Here is a 17,585-nt window from a genome sequence, read left to right on the forward strand (position 1 = left end):
TTTTATACTATTTTGAACTTTTTTTTTTTTTTAAGTTCTCAATTTCTAATTTTACTGATGTGTTGACACGATGCACATAAACAGTACTAGTATATACAACAGTTTAATAACTAATTAAAGGCTAATAGAAAGATTGAGTTTAATCATCAAAGTGGAAACCATAAATTAAGAATAAATAGTAGAAAATAAAGGTAATATTTGAGTGAATCTGTCTACAAAAAAAACAAGAGATCAAAGTGGTACTACTTTAGCATATAACCCGAAAAGAATACTAAAAAGATGATATATATATATATTGAATTGAATCGAATTCTTTGCACGATTATATGTACTTTATTCTCAGTCCATCAAATATATAGCATTTAGCAGACAGCTTAACTATGACAATATGCAAATAATAATAATAAAAAAAAAGCATGACAATATGCGATCGAGGAGGATAAGTTCTCCCATCTATGCATGTTGTATGGTTAACTAATTTTCTCAATAATCTGATATATATTTTTTGAGATTCTGGAGTACTAGTACTGATCATATTATATGCCAGATCAACCAAGCTCATGATGGAGCACCAAGGGATAATAATATATATACCTTGTTTAGTGGACGTTGTTATATCATGAAACACGATGGAATTAGTATATATACTTTCCCTCTTCATGATCATTAAGATCATTATATATACAACCATGGCTCCAAATCAAGACAACGTTTTAAGAAAAATTTGAATCTTGATCTTTCCATGATCATTCTCTCAACGTACGTCTCTTACATTAAATATTAATTGGCCCATAAGTAAAATATTTTAAATAATTTCCAATTATTAAATGTTACATCGATCATGAAATTGTGATCAGAAGACGATCATAGTCAAAATTAATAAGGACGGTGGATATATATATATATATATATATATATATATATATATATAGCGAGATATTTTTTAGCAAGGTAAAAATAGCTGCTGGGAGCCTGGGTGCCTCAATTTGACAATTAACTCCTTCTCAATTTCTTAGCAAGGTAATTTAAAGAATTATAAGAAACAATTCAAAAAAAAAATTTAAAAACCAAATAAGAAATATTTAGGGATCAGAATATTCGAATCAAAATGGAAAGAATTAATGTTTATTTGGCATAATATAAAATATATTTTCTATAACTAGGTTTAAAAGAAATTATTAATTAGAGAATGATCATGTAATTCCAGCGTAATTAAGTTCAATCATATCTACTACTATCGCTTTTCTGAAAAATAAAATCTTGGAGTTAAATACTTATAACAATTAGATTATTAATTAAGGGGCATCTTTTATATAAGTACTCCAAATTAATGTAAATTAATGCTTTGCAGTTTGCATGCACGATTAGCCCATTTCCTGAGTACTACGTATTACTACTTGCTGACGCTGTACCTATCCAGAGGCTCAACGTCACAATGGAATAATTGGAACTTTTGTTTCAATAAAAAAAAAAAAAAAAAAAAAAAAAAAGAAGATTACACGTACGTTTTGCTCTGCCTCTTTTCTCGGTGGAAAATGGTATCTCTAAATCAATAAATTGTTTAACTTGATATAATACCTTAATCACCGTAAAATTATTTTTATTATAAATTAAATCTAACGTATTGTATAAAATTACGTCAATTTATAAATTTTATATTTAAATTTTTTTATAGCTGTAGAACTTCTCTTCTTCTAATTACCAAGTATTAAATATTTTTCAGTTTTTAGTCAAATAAGAACTTTAAACTTGGAGAATAAAGCTGATAGATATTAAATAAAGTAAGTCCGACAATATTTATTATTAATATTAATATAAATATTATACATTTCAATACTTTATATATCTATTTTTCTTTGTTTCAAAGCTATTAAATTCGAACAAAAATTTTACCTTGAGTGATGAGAGAAAATAAACAAAAATGTTAAAAATTAAGTCCCGCTAGCTCCCTCCTAATTTTCTATATAAAGCTTTCTCCCATGCCAAGCCACCTACTCAAATCTCAACCCTCGCCATCCCTCCCTCTCTCTCACTGTCGATCTCTCCAATGGCTGATTCAAGTACTCCTGTTAATCAACCAATTACGGTGCCATCTGAGTCAACTCATGCCAATCAACCCCTGCAAAACCAGGGCTCCAGCCCACAGCTGCCGCCGCAAAACCTTATCCATCAACTCTCAGGCGCAGCTGAGTCTATCCAACAACTAATCGCATCGCTGCCACCTGAGCCTAACTCTGCCCTTAAGTTATTATCTATGGCGTCGACACAATCAAACCCATCACCACCAAAACACGACGCCTCCGCAATATTCAACTTCAGGCCTGAACTTCCTTCATTGTCACAACCCCCTGCGCCAGGCAGCCTTGTCGAGTACCTGATGATGATATTGAACCAGAGCTCCAGTTCCCAGCTGGCGGCGCTAAACATTAACAATCAATTACCCTCCGCAGGCTCTGAGTCGTCTATAGAACAACAAATCGCATGGCTGCTGCTACCTGATCATCGTAACAGGCTCCGTGAGTTCTTGGCTGAAGTGCAACTAATATCCCAATCTCAGCTTCCGGACAGTAGATCCCAACCAATTCCTTTAGTTCATGAAGCGTTGCTGCCGCGGCCTGCTTATAATTATTACCCCGATAGGGTTCTGCCACCAGCGCCTGCATACGGCCAAACTTTGAACGAGGACTCCAACCACGAGCGGAATGCACCCGGCCACTTCACCATCGACATAGTTGAACCAGTACCTTTGTCACAACCATACTCATCAACTGTTAATGCAGCGCCTAATTACCCGCCACCTCCTTCCGTATCCCCATCAGTAACCCAATACCAAGTCTCAAACCCCATGGTTGGAGCACCATCTTTTGGAAATCTACCGAACCCAGTTATGACTGTAGTACAGCCACAAATATTACAAGATATGAAAGAAACCCAACAAAGCCCTGTTCCTCCTCAACCATCGGCACAACCACCGCCACCACCATCACCGAAACACAGCCCAGAGCATCATCAGGAGAACCCAAACCCAAACCCAGTACCTTTACCTAGTCCGCATGAACCAGTGCCAGCGCAAACAGCCCCACAACGAGGACCATTAATAACCCGGCCTGGCTTCGGCAAAAAAAACGTAGCAAAGACAGCACAGAAAGCATCCAACCTGGCAAACCTTTTACCCACCGGCACAGTCCTTGCATTTCAATCCCTAGTACCATCTCTTTCCAACAGTGGAAAATGCGGTATCTTCCACAAGTACCTCATTGGATTCGTCATTGCAGTTTGTGCTGCCACTTGTTTTCTCTCTTCTTTCACTGATAGCTTCGAATATAACGAAAAATTATACTATGGTTTCGCCACATGCAATGGACTTTGCGTCTTAAACTACGAAAATCGTGCCGAAGAAGAGTTAAACATCAGCAAGGAGTTGAAGAAGTATTCAATCGAATTCAAAGACTATATTCATGCATTTGGTTCCCTCTTTGTGTTCTTGATCTTTGCTATTAGCAGTTCGGAAGTGCTATCTTGTTTCTTCCCCCAAGCAGGTGAAAACGACAAGTACTCAGTTGTCGTATATTTGCCACTCGTGGCCGGAGTTTTGTCCAGCTTCTTGTTCTCCATTTGTCCGACTAAACGTAAAGGGTTTGGGTACTCTGAGCAGGGTCCACGCCGCCAGTGATGGTACTGTTCCTGCTTGCTAAAGATCAACATGATTTTGGTGCTTCGAGAAACAATATGCATGATTATATATAATAATGACGATGTAATTTCCTATCCATTAATCAAGGATGCAATTCTAGTATTATTATAATGAAATAATTTGTAAAATTCTCAAATTAAATAGACAAGCTCTATATAAGATTAATCTTATAACAAAGTGGTGTGTGTGTGTATATGTGTGTGTGTATATATGTAAAAGTGAGGTTTCAAAAAGAAATTGCAAGAAATAGAATTTTTTTTTCATGGGACATGAATATAGAATTGAGTGTTATTTTACCAACTAAAAACTTTCTTGATGACAATGTACGTACGGTAATGAACCCTCGAAGCTAGTTATTTTTCATATATATATATATATATATAACACTTGTAGAAATTATTCTAATTATGCGCTTCTTGCTTGAAAGAGTGGAAAGTGAAAAATTATTTTTATTTTTGGCACATGCAAGTGGTGTGTTTACTAGCTAAGGTTCTAAATAAATAAATCCATTCGACAGGTCATTTCAATCAAATTCGAATTCGACGTGATTCATTTACTGAATGACAATTTGTGAATATAATAAATATATATATATATATATATATATGTATATATATAATCGATTATTTAACGCTAATACAATTCGTATAAAATTTGACTCTCAATATATAATATAATATTTATTAGACAATAAACTCGAATTCAACTTATATTCAAATACCTTTCAAAAAAAAAAAACTTATATTCAAATAATAATTTTCCTGAGGACTTTAATTAATGATATATATAGTTGCGTGTCTTTCATGTTATCCAATAGTAGTGTTGTATGCAATATATCTCCAATATAATCTTGTCATTCTCTGTTACCTTTAATTTAAATAGAATCATCAAACACAAAAACTTGAAATATACGCCAGAAAAAATATATGGAGATATATATATATATATATACACCAAAAATACTTCCTTTAATTATTCTAAGAGTTTGTATTAATGTGTATATATCTACTATATATATAAGTGCGAATTGAGATGAATAGTATTTTTGTCTAACAATTTTTTTCTCATTTTGTCCCTGCTTCTATTCCCAAATTTCCGTTTTGCCCCTGGTCTTCTCCTGCGTGCGAGCCCTTCCTCCCCTCTCCCATGTCAGTTTCTTCATCTCCTATAGTGCGCCGCCGCACGTTGGCATGGCCAACATCACCCCGTCCATTCTCTTCCCCTCCGGCCGACGTCTCTCCCCCTCCAATTTCAACCCCTCTCGTGCCGCCATTAACTACCACGAGGGAATCCAAGCCACAGCCCGTCTGTTTCTTTGTCCCCTCTAGTGCACCGCCGCACGCCAGCGTGGCCAATGCCACCCAGCTCATTCTCTTCCCCTCTAGTCGGCATCCCTCCCTCCCAATATCAGTCCCTCTCATGCCACCGTTAACCGCCACGAGGGAATCCAAGCCTTGGCCCTTTTTCGTTCTAGCAGTGTCGTCACGCAGTCGTTGGCCACCATCTCTTCATCTCACCACCATCGACCCTCCAGCCACCTAAACCACTCAACCTTAGCTCCAATCCGTCACCGTTGAAGCGCCTCTAGCTCATTTTTCGATTTTGGTATTTTGGCCTCCAACCGCCACCCACATCGCCACCAGCAGCCAACTACCACCACCATTTGCTTAACCAATACCTCTAAACTCTTCCCTAGCTATCTCAAGTCTTAGTTTGTTCCTATTCAAAATTTAGCCTTTTGAGACCCACGATCATAGTCCAAAATACATTGTTACATTATTATGTCGCCACCTCTTACACATCCTTGATCCTTCGAAATTTATATTTCATCACTGTAAGTAATTTCTCAAAGAACTTTGTGAGATTTGAATATATTTTTCTACTAACAAACTTTTTACAGTCTGATTGGTTGTGCCGAATTTTGAGTGTGAGAAGTATGGGCGTCGGTTGGATGTGAGAATGTGTTGTTTATTTAATTGAATTATGCTTTTGTGTATTTATCTTATGTTTGGCATCATGGCATTTATTGAATCATTCAATGCATGCTCATGTGTCGTGAATGAAAATTGAGTTTTTATGTGAGAGATGATTTTTGGGTATGTTTGAAATGAATAGATTGAAGGAATAAGAGAAAGTAAAAGAAACTGTAAGGATGATGGTAAGTAGGGACGGTGGTAGAGTCCCGCCTATGATTCTCGCCTACAGTGCACGGGGTAGGGATGGTGATAAGTAAGAATTGTGGTAAGTACTGAATGTGATTCCCACCTATGGTACAAGCGGTAAGGATGGTGGTAAGTCCCGCTTATGGTTCCTGCCTACAGTGTTAACAGTAAGAATGGTAGTAAGTAGGAATGTTGGTAATCCCACTTGCAATTCCCGCATATAGTAATTGATAAATGAATATGTTAGGCCATTTTCCTATAGTTTGTGGTTTAATGGATACGAGTGCCATTTTCTGGGAAAATGGTCAGTTTATGCTTGGGTTGTTTTCTGGAAAAATGACGAATGGTATTCAATGGCATATTTTGGGTCAAATAAATTAACAAATATTAAATAATATTCTTAAAATAAAAATTCATTTAAATAAATTAATTTTTTAAAATTATATTATATTCAGAACTCCAAAATATAAAAATGTTTACTTCAAAATTAGTCTTTGTTCAATAACACTACAAATACCTCATTTAAAATGATTTTGGTAAAATACTTAGAAGATTTTAAAATACTTGACCCAATTTAAAAATCATCGGCTAGATTTAAAATAAAGATATTAGATTTAAAATGATTTTTTTAAAGAAATTTTATTCATTATCACCACATCACACATCAATATGTGATTTTTTTTTTGATGTGTAAACACACATATTTAAACATCAATATATATATATGTTTAAATTGAATGATAAAAATGAGAAATTAGATGTTACTGTATAATATAGGAAATGATGAGCTGAATTTTTTTTCTATAATTCATTATTTCTACTTTTTAAAGTAATTTTTTGTTTAAAAAATAAAAAATTATCTAAAATTAAACTGGACACAAGTGTAGGGCACATTGTCTTCCCTAACGCGCGTGTGCGTGTGCGTGTGCGTGTGCGCCCACATGATTTTGTATCTTGTTGCACGCAGGACCCAGGCACTCAATTATCAATTAAGCGCCGATGATTCAGTATTTTTATTTTTTTAGCATTTTTTTTAGAGTATCAAATTATTCATGTTCTCTTTAATTAATATCATTTTTTTTATAGGAATTAATATCATTTTTAAAAGTAGTATCAAATGACTTGCAGTTCCGTGCCTCCAGTAGATAATAAATCGGGTCTGGTCCTGTTTATCATTTTTTCGGACCAGACCGGCAAGAACGATCATTTCTAGTGGACCGAACTAAATAGATAGCTATAGGTCCAATCGGTCCGGCTCAGTTAATTTGTTATTTTATTTTATCCTTTTGTTAAATAAATTAGTAAAAAATTATTTAAATTATTAAAATTAAAATTAAGTGAATTACTAATATGGTTTATATAACTAAAACTAACTCATTAAAAAATATATTTAACTATAATTATATTTATGTTGTTGATAGTTACTACTTACATTTCATTGTATGTATAATTTTTAATAATGTCTTACATTTTATATATGGTTAAAAAATATTATATAATTTCATTATGCATAGATTATTTAAACTTGTTTGTAACTTAGATATTTAAAAATAATTACTTAATTACATTAATTAAGTGTAAATAATAGAGTATTTATGAATGTATCTAGATATAATGACATAAATTATCATATGATTTATGATATATTATTAACTGATAGTATATATTATTTAAAAATTATATATGGTCAATAATAATAGATTAGATGAAAAATACATAATTAACTTATACAATTATTAGGGTAATCATAGACTTACAACCCTTTTACCATCACTTTACTACTCTTAGTGTATTTATTTATTTATTTTCTTTTAAGTATTTTTTTAATATATTAATCATTAAGAAAAAATTTAAAAAATATACAATTTCATTAATAGTCAATTTCTTAACCATTAAGTAAAAGAAAGATTTTAAAAAAATAAACTGAAAATTAAAAAAGAGTAGTAGAAAGGTAGTAAAAGAGTGATAAGAATATCATTATTCCAATTATTATATAAAATAATATTATATATATAATATTTTTTTAAAAGATAAATATTGTTCGGTCGGTTTCAATCCTGTCCGGTCAAAAAATCATAGACGACGGGATCGAAACCCATTCAATCCCCCAAATGGAGAATCGAAACTGACCTAGGCAATTTTCAGTTCGATCCGATCAATTTTTCCAGTTTGGACCGAAACATTTACACCTTCTCCAAACTCCACCCATTTCCTTTCTTCTGCGTAAGACCTATAATCCTAATATTGCTCAACATAGGAGCTCTACCTATCTTGTCTATGAGTTGGGTTACTCTGCTGCCCAGAGTAGCTCGCTCAACTTTACTGCTAGTTGTATTTTAACTTTTTTTTTTCATTTTTTAATAGATTTAAATATTTTTAAAAAATAAAAAAAACACAATAATATATTTAAAATTACTTTCTTAATTACTAAGTAAAAATTAAATAAATTTTCTTTTTACCAAACAGTACATTATAGCGGTTAGTTTGAGGCGGCATAGTAATTTTTTTCTCTGTCTATAGAGTTATTTCTAATTTTTGAATTGTTTTTGTTGTTCTTTTCCCTCGAAGGTCGAAAAAGACCAATCTATAACTTTTCGGCCATCTTTGAGACGCACGCGCCATACAAGACAGGAACTCCCAGGCCTCTAATCCTTCAAGTAGAATTAGTGGAGGGCATCAAAACGATATGTGCGTATCTCTCACGTGCAACTGAAAGAGCCGTGTAATGCCTAAGCACCTCTTTTCCTGAAGTCCAATGATCTACCACACAGGTTCGAACCAAAAACTTCCCCACCCTCAAATCTTCTCTATTGGCCGTTGAGGCTACATCGCGGCCCATGAGTGAGTCTCACTCACCGGCACAGATTCCAGTATCCCCCAAAATTCACCCAAGCCACAATCCATCCATTTTCTCCCCATCTTACTGATTTTACTTAAATTAGTTACTGGGATAGTACTCTTATATCCAAATAGCAAAGTTAAGAATTTGAAGCATACGCGCTAGATGATGCCGGACATAATTTAGTTTAATTCTTGCGGCTGATTTCAACAGATAATCAAAAACAAAAAGATAAAATATCCGCCCAACACATAGAAAAAATAACTCTATTTTCAATTGAAAATTATCAAAACTTCAAAATCTTCTAACCAAACCCACAAGCCAAGCTGAAATATCTATAAATCCGAAAATATCAATATTTTATCAAAAGTAGCAAAATTTCAATAAACACTCCAACAATAAATACGTAATTAAAGCATCAATCTACCAAAAATCTAATCAAAATCGTATTCAAAATCACATCCTATCTGAGAAATGAAGTATTACCATAAAAAGTAAAAAAAAACATCTAAAATTGTGGATTTGAAAGGAAAAACAGTTGATTTTGGGCTAAAAAAGATGCACACCAAGCGTAGTTGGGTGACCACGCTGTGTGTGTCGCAAAAGTTTTCTGAATTGAGGTCATATGCGTGAATCTATTACCCGTAGCCAAAATTATGACCAAAATACCAATGCATGCTCAAAACTGTCCCAAGTAAAGGAAAAATCATTATTTCTTGCTATCATTGTGCTAATATGCCGTCTCGAAGTAGTTCAGTTAACATGCAATCTGACAGTTCAACATCATCTGACTCGAATTCTCCCGCATCACAAGATAATCACCACCACTTCTTTTGTCATTTGGTAGTTTTTTCTCGCCTCAACTCACAAGTAACACCTCTTTCACTTTTGCCCTCAGCTTGAAAATCAGATCGAGTACTCATTCGAAAGAGTGGTGTTTTGCGACAACATATAATGTGATAGAATTTGGATTTTTTTATCAGATTTTTTAATACAAGATTTGTACTACTTTACCACATGATCATGAAGACAAGAAAGTAGATCCCTCAAACAGTCACTCCAGAACAACAAAGTGCAGCCATACCAACCACCATGGCTTCCGACCTTGGTTAATAATCTGTGTATAAAAACCGCCACTTTGTACATCTGTCCATTGTCGATGAAGGATATATGGACGTTTTATTTGTTCCCAATGCCTTTTTTTCATTTTTCTTTAGTTTTGTACTAAATCTGAATGAGTTTTTATAAAATATTCCACCCCTTATTCATGTATTCCTTAATCTATTAAATATAATATGTCGAGCTAGAAAAAAAATGACTTACAATTCAATATAATGCAGTAAATATATTCATAATTATTTAATGATACAAGAAAATATTAATATGCAACTTAAGCTAGCTATTAATTAGTTATTCGAAGCTAGCTTGGGTAATGAGAATCAACCAAAATAAAAGTTGCATGAAGATGTTGGCATATTAATTCCACTGAAAGCTAGCTTGTCCTCGCCTGCAGTGAACTTCGTCCGGCTGCAAGAGACATCTTGAATTTATTATTTTAATTATAGTTATATTTTAAATAATTAATGTATAAAAAATAATTTAAAATGTATTTGATCAAAGAGGATATAACAAACATGAATATCACTGTTTAAGCACATATGTATTGACCCACGACCTAACGCTACTTTCAACTTATCTAAGCGATTTATATGTTAAAAAAAAAAAAAAAATGATCTAAACGTGCGCAGCCCACGAGTCTACCTTCCCATAATTAAATTAAAAATATATAAAAAATGTGTAAAACATTTTGCCAAGTGGCGCCACTTGAACTAAACGCGTTGTTTCACAAGAGATCGATGTGCATTTATCATCTTATAACTAGTAATATTAAATACAATTATAAATTATACAAATGTCACATATTTTTTTTTAAAAAAATAAAATCTATTATTAAAAAATTAATTTTTTATAGAAGTCTTATATTTATTTATTTTTTTTAAAATAAATGTGCAGTACTTGCGTACTCTATAATTACAAATATAATTTCTCCTAATTTATATACCAACATGTAATTTGTTTTTTTTATTTTTTATTTTTTATTTAAACACACATATTCATATAGAAATATATATATATAGAAGAATAAAAATGATTAATCGCTTATTAGTATATGGTGTAGAAATAACATTTATAGAACTTATATATTTATGCAAAATTAAGGGGATCCCATCACCCACAGGTATGGCATGGCTGCTGATACCGTTGGAATTAATGGTTTTTATGTTGCATTGGATTTTCGAATCTTTAATTCAACTTTAATTTAATAATCACGCACGCTGATGTGGTCGCTGCTGATGTGGATTGTCACGTTATTCCGTTGATTTTTCTTTAAAATGTTCTGACGCTAACAAGACCTACGATTTGACCACTGTAAAGATATTAATGAAACGTCATTATTTAGAAAAGTTAACTTTCTTTTTTGTTTATAATTAAAAATAATTTCATTTCATTTCATTCTATAAAAGAAATTATATTTATGACTCAAATTATAAGTCAAATTAATATATATTATAAGTAGGGGTGAAAATGGTCCAGTTCGGTCCGGTCCGATCCAGCGATAGACCGAATATTTATCATTGGATCGGATCGGACCGAATACCCATAGGGACCAGACCGAACCAGTAGTTACCGGTCCGGTTCGGTCCAATCGGTTCAGCCTAATTTTTTTTATTTTTACTTTTATTATTTTTTTAAATCAATTAATAAAAAAAATTATTTAAAATACTAAATTAAATTAAGTGATTTATTAATGTGGATTATGTAACAAACTCAATAAAAAAATATTTTATATGATCAATGATAATAAATTAGATAAAAATTATATTATTAATTTATATAATTACTATATAATTAACTAATTGATATTATATATTAGTTAATTCATAGAATATTAACAAGTATTAATAATATATTTAAAATTTTATATTGTTAATAGTGATAGGTTAGATGAAGATATATATAAAATATTATTAATTTATAGAATATTAACAAGTATTAATAACATATTTAAAATTTTATATTGTTAATTGTTCAATTATTATATAAATAATATATATCATTTTTTTTTTATTCGGTCGGTCCGGTCCGAGAAATCTCCACCCCGGGACGGTAGATTGTGATACCCCATATGATATGTATAAGGGTAGGTGGTGTATGGGATCCCACATTGCTTGGGAAGGAGAAGTTCTTGCTCTTTATAAGGTTCCAATGGGGCTCCAATTGTATCATTGACTAGTCCTTTTGGAGTATAGGCCATGTGGTTTGGGCCTTCCATTGGGGCGTTACAAATGGTATCAAAGCTATCCCAACCAGAAATGTGGGACTTGAGCCGTACCACCTATAATGGACAGACCCGACGAGAACGTCGGGAATTTAAGGGGGGTAGATTGTGATACCCCATATGATATGTATAAGGGTAGGTGGTGTATGGGATCCCACATTGCTTGGGAAGGAGAAGTTCTTGCTCTTTATGAGGTTCCAATGGGACTCCAATTGTATCATTGACTAGTCCTTTTGGAGTATAGGTCATGTGGTTTGGGCCTTCCATTGGGGCGTTACAAAGGGCTCGTTGAATCTCCTAAAGGAGGGACTTGTGTGGAGAGTTAGGAATGGAAATAGTATAAGGATATGGGGAGATAAGTGGATTCCCAGACCTTCATCCTTCTGCATTCAATCTCTAGTTAAAGAGTTAAGTGTAGCAACCAAAGTAGAGGAATTGATCGATGCTAAAGGTGGTGTCTGGAAAGAAGAGTCGGTTAAAGGTATTCTGAATGAAGATGAAGCTGAGCTGGATTGTAGTCTCCCTATCAGCCAAACTAGCCTACAAGATAAGTAAATCTGGGCTCCAACAATAAATGAGATCTTTAATGTAAAAAGTGCTTACCACCTGGATATGAGCAAGAAAAGAAGAATTAAAGGGAACTCTTCAAAGTGGGCATCTGAGGGATGGAAGGTGTTATGGAATCTTAAGGTTCCTGGAGTGGTGAAGATGTTTCTTTGGAAAGTTCTTAATGACAGTTTACCCACAAGGAAGAACTTAGATCGCAGGAAGATTGTAGAGAATTCTTGTTGTCTCATATGTGAGAGGGAAGAGGAGTCTATTTGTCATGCCATTTGGAGTTGTGCTAGTGCTATAGATGTGTGGGCAGAGGAGTCAAGTCCTTTACAGAAATGGTCTAGCAGTGAAGTGAAAAATAATGAGGTATGGGAAAAGATAATCTAACAGACTCCAGCAAGCACAAGAAACTGCTAAAAATGAGCAAGGAAGCAGTGTAGCTGAAAGAAGGGGACTCAGATGGAAGAAACCTGCAGATAACTTTGTGAAAGCAAATTGGGATGCTGCTCTCATGAATGCAAAAGAAGGAAATATAGGTATTGGAGTGGTCATTAGAGATGATCAGGGTGAAGTGTTGGTTTCTTTATGCAGTTCAAAAAGAAGGATTACTAATCCTGCTACTGCAGATCTTCATGCATTATAGAGAGCATTGAAATTATGTGTTGAGCCAAATTTTACTAAGGTTGTGTTTGAAGGAGATGCTTTGGTAGCTATTAAAGCTGTAAATAGTATTGAAGCAAACTGGGAGTGTCATTGATAAATGATAGAAGATATAAAACTGATCCTTCATAATAGACCCGACTAGGTGGTACAACATACTTACAGGGAATGCAACAAAGTAGCTCATAATCTTGCTAGGCTCTCACTCAATGTAAATGAGGAACAGGTTTGGATAGAAAGTGGCCCTATGCGAATACTTAGCTTAGTAATACAGGGTAAACTTTATATAGTTTGATGAAGTGGAATGCAAAACTATGGTTTATTTCATAAAAAAAAAAAGGTGTACAACTTCCGTACCATTCTTTAAAAACTAGGATACACCTTAGATCCACATTATAAAGAAAAAATCTCATTTTTTATAGTTGGCTCTACTTTTTTTTTTTTAAATATTGCACGATATTTATAAACTCAAAGACTATATTTAACATCACGCTGACTATATATATATATATATATATATGTGTGTGGAAGTTGTACGTACTAAATTTTTCAACGTACATGCTAGTCAATCATACGCGTGTTTATTACATACGCGTGTTTATTACATGATTGTGCAGCCATGCATGAACGTGCCGTGGATGGCTTCTAGCTAGCTAATTGGCTAATAACTAGAAAGGTTGAAGCAACCAGTTGTATGCACGCTTGATGATTAATTTCATTGTTGTTGTAACGTCACAAGATCAATCTATATAAATATATATATATATATATATATATATATATATATGAGCCATTTAAAATCAATTTCTAGTATTTCTTTGTTTTTTTTTTTTAATTTTTAAAATTTGGGTAAAATCATAAGGCAAGATCATCATGACTTAACCTATAAATTATCTCGACCCGGCTATAAAATTGGAGATCGAGGATTGAATCTCATGAAAGATCAGTACCCTAAATTAAGCAATCAAAATGTCGATCGAATGATAATTAAAGCTGAAAGAAAATTAAGAAATGGGATGGGATAGGGAGGAAGATCAAGACCACAACATGATCAGTACTAGTCAGACTACGTACGTACCCGATATCGTTTCTTATAAATTGTGAAGCTATCTTTATTAATTATCAAGAAATTAAAAGGTCACTTCTACAGAGAACGTTTTCTACACGACTTGGGATGCCATTAAAGAATGAAGTGGACTATATGAAATTTGTATAATATCTAACAAATTCTGATACTTCAGCAAACTTGCATTGATTTTGTTATAATCTTCATCTTCTAGTACAGTTGGACGCAAGCTGCTGGTTGTTTGTGGCAAGAAGCTAGCTATCATGCATGCATCAGCTAGCCATTAGTGAACAATATCATGTCATATACTTCACAATCAATAGAAAGCTACTAAATTTCAAGGGATGATCACGACCAACGTCTATTGAAATACATTGCACGTCACTAAATTTGTTAAGCCAATTACCGTATCACGGGTAAAGAATATTGAAAACCCCGTATTTTACTAGAATATTGTTGTACGAACGAGATTATATTGAAATATCTATAAGCTAGCTGTTCAAGATGACTAGAGGTATATGTACTGTTTGGAATATATTAAGTTCATGCATGTCTTAGGTACCACCTCTTGTTCAATATTATTATATAAATCATGTATCGTGCCAGAAATTCACTCAACCTCTTGTTCTACAAAGATCATATATACGTGGGTCATGTAACGGTCATAGATATACCAAATTTGTTTGTTATATGCATGCAGGATAAGTTTCCAATTAAGCCAAACATACAGTACTCGAGATTCTTCTTTTCTGCATGTTCCAAGAATATCCTTCATACCGTAGAAAAATATCAATAATCCAAACGTCCCCACCCAGAAGCAAACAAACAGCAGATCAAATGGTTTTAATCTTTCGAGGTGCTCGCTTTCCCGATCTTTTTCCAGAAAACCCCATTTTCTTTTTTCTTTTGTTTTTTGTTTTTAGCTTTCTTGTGTTAATTCTAAATCGATCATGTGTTCGTGTCTATATATATATATATATATATATATACACATTAATACATACATATAATATATATTTTTTTGGAACTGTCATTTTCCACAATATTTGCATAGTGGTGTGGCAGCAAATAGAAGATTACATGATTTCCCTATTTTGGTTTTCTTTTCCGGGATCCGGAGCTAAGCGACATGACAATTCATGCTCTGGATGTGATACCACCTTTACCTTTTCTATCCTGAGCTATCTGGCCGGCCTTGAGTCGGGACATGATGCAACTTGTAAGCTGTTTGATTCCTTCCCTCTCCCTCTCTCTGTGGTTTATTTCCCAAGCATTTTTGTCTTGATTTCAACCATTTGGGAACGGCCTTTTACACAAGGCAAAAATATTTACCATTAGATCTACGGCCTCCACATGCCATATGAACCCATAAATTAACCATAGATAGCAATATTAATGCATTAATACCAGCCCAAGCCAGACAACGACCTCAAAATCTTTCTATATCTCTCAATCCAAAGCTTCCCCCGATCTCCCTTATGACAATATACATGACAAAACTAAAAACCAGATAGAGATAGCAAAGGATGAGGATGTTTTAGCTAAGTTCATACCTAGCTAGAAAAAATAAAAAAAAAAATAGATGTGATTAGCGAAGCCTTAGGCCGCCATCTTTCAAACGTGGGACCCGGCCGCACTGTTTCCTCTATCGCTCCAGCTCATTTTTCACAGAACTTTCCGTTTCGGTGGCATTTCCTTCACCATTCCATACCCACCCTCTGATCTCTCTCTCTCTCTCTCTCTCTCTCTCGCATGCGGATATTATTAATACCCTCATCCCCTTCTCCAACTTTCTCCACAAAAAAATGACCAAACCAAACCATTTCCACAAGCCTTCCCTTCTTTTTCCTCTATACAGGATGAGTACCCTTCCGTCTGTCTGACCTCATGCTTTCTATGTACCTTTCTTGTTAGTTTCAACCATGATGATGAGCTTTTGCAAGAAGAGCGTTCACTCTTTTCTAGGCCTCGCTACTTCCATAGACACCACTTCTACTTTCTCAAACACCGACAAACTCCCTTATAGATTTTACCACCATAACCACCAACACCATATTTCTTCTTCGCTTTCAGGAGGCTTAGGTCTAGTCACTGCCACTGACGCTGACGTCCAACGCTCGCCGAACGTTCTTGAATCCTCGTCGGTTAAGTCCACACAGTTGCCATCTCTGCCTTCGGCTCCTCCGAAAAAGGATCTTGGCGTAATAGGTTTTATCGATGATATGGGAGGCGGAGTCGACGGGTTGATGTCGTGCACGGAGAGTCTAGGGTTTGAGAGCTCCGACGAGAGGCGCTTCGACGACAAGATTGCGGAGGGGATGGTTGAGAATGATGGTAATTCACGTAGTTTCCAATATCGGAGGAGCACGCCAAGAATGAAATATTGGAGGAAGCGGGCCGGAGGGGAGGTGAAGAAGTTCCCGCCGCCGCTTTCGTCTTTGAGGCCCAACGGCCAGCGGAATTTCTTTCTCCGAGCGGTGAGGAAGGACGGGCGGCTCGAGCTCACCGAGGTGAGGATTGATCGGACAGAGGTTCTCCGGGCTTCACGACAAGATGGACGGTTGAGATTGCACCTCATCAGAGAGAACGATATCCAAGACTGTGCAGAAGAAGTAGAAGACGGGAATCGGGTAGTACAGCAAGAAATAGGGCCAGAACAAGAGGAGGAGGAAGAAGAGGAAGAAAATGAAGTAGTAGTAGTAGTAGTAGAAAATGAAGAAAAAGAAAATGTAAAAGGGATTGAAGAAGAGAAGGAAGAAGAGAAATTTGGGGAGTGGAAGCTGTTTCCAGGGAGTGGGGAGGGATTCAGGTGGTGTCACGCGCTAGTGAGCCACCATGAACATCACCACCACAACTTGCATGCGTGGAGGCAGCATTGTGTGACAATCGGGTGAGGTTAACTAGCATTTTTTCTTGCATTTCTGGGATTGCAAAAGGCATGAAGTTGCATGTCTTTTTGGACCCTGTCTGCAGTTTTCTGCAATGTGTTATCTGCTAGTTGAATTTGGTCGCCAGATATGTTTGATATGTCCCAGCTGAAATTTGGTGCATATAACAGTACTACTGGAATCTCTGTGGCTGACAGCAACTGAAGGAGTCTGCATCGCTACGGGGGAGAGATCAGAGAGAGAGAGAGGGACAAGAGATGGTGCCAAATTTAGAATTTTTCTGTTACAGCAGAAGGTAGTTTCACTTTCATCTGTCCAAAGCTCATCTTCAATATCAAATAAACAAAAAAATAAAGAAATAAAGAACAATAATTCAATATA

General features: G+C 34.8%; 2 protein-coding genes across 2 annotated transcripts; both read left to right on the forward strand.

Annotated features, from left to right (window-relative positions):
• The first annotated feature begins 1,862 nt into the window (after window positions 1-1,862).
• On the forward strand, window positions 1,863-3,841 carry LOC121261527 (SH3 domain-containing protein C23A1.17-like). The gene has a single exon (XM_041163949.1). It carries the CDS (start codon window positions 2,048-2,050, stop codon window positions 3,671-3,673), a length of 1,626 nt encoding a protein of 541 aa, XP_041019883.1. The 5' UTR covers window positions 1,863-2,047; the 3' UTR covers window positions 3,674-3,841.
• Window positions 3,842-16,020: 12,179 nt separating this feature from the next.
• Window positions 16,021-17,583, forward strand: LOC121261528 (protein FANTASTIC FOUR 1-like). Its single transcript, XM_041163950.1, has one exon. It carries the CDS (start codon window positions 16,239-16,241, stop codon window positions 17,208-17,210), a length of 972 nt encoding a protein of 323 aa, XP_041019884.1. The 5' UTR covers window positions 16,021-16,238; the 3' UTR covers window positions 17,211-17,583.
• Window positions 17,584-17,585: the final 2 nt, after the last annotated feature.

The sequence above is a fragment of the Juglans microcarpa x Juglans regia genome, chromosome 4D (genome assembly GCF_004785595.1).
Source record: "Juglans microcarpa x Juglans regia isolate MS1-56 chromosome 4D, Jm3101_v1.0, whole genome shotgun sequence".
Lineage (NCBI taxonomy): Eukaryota > Viridiplantae > Streptophyta > Magnoliopsida > Fagales > Juglandaceae > Juglans > Juglans microcarpa x Juglans regia.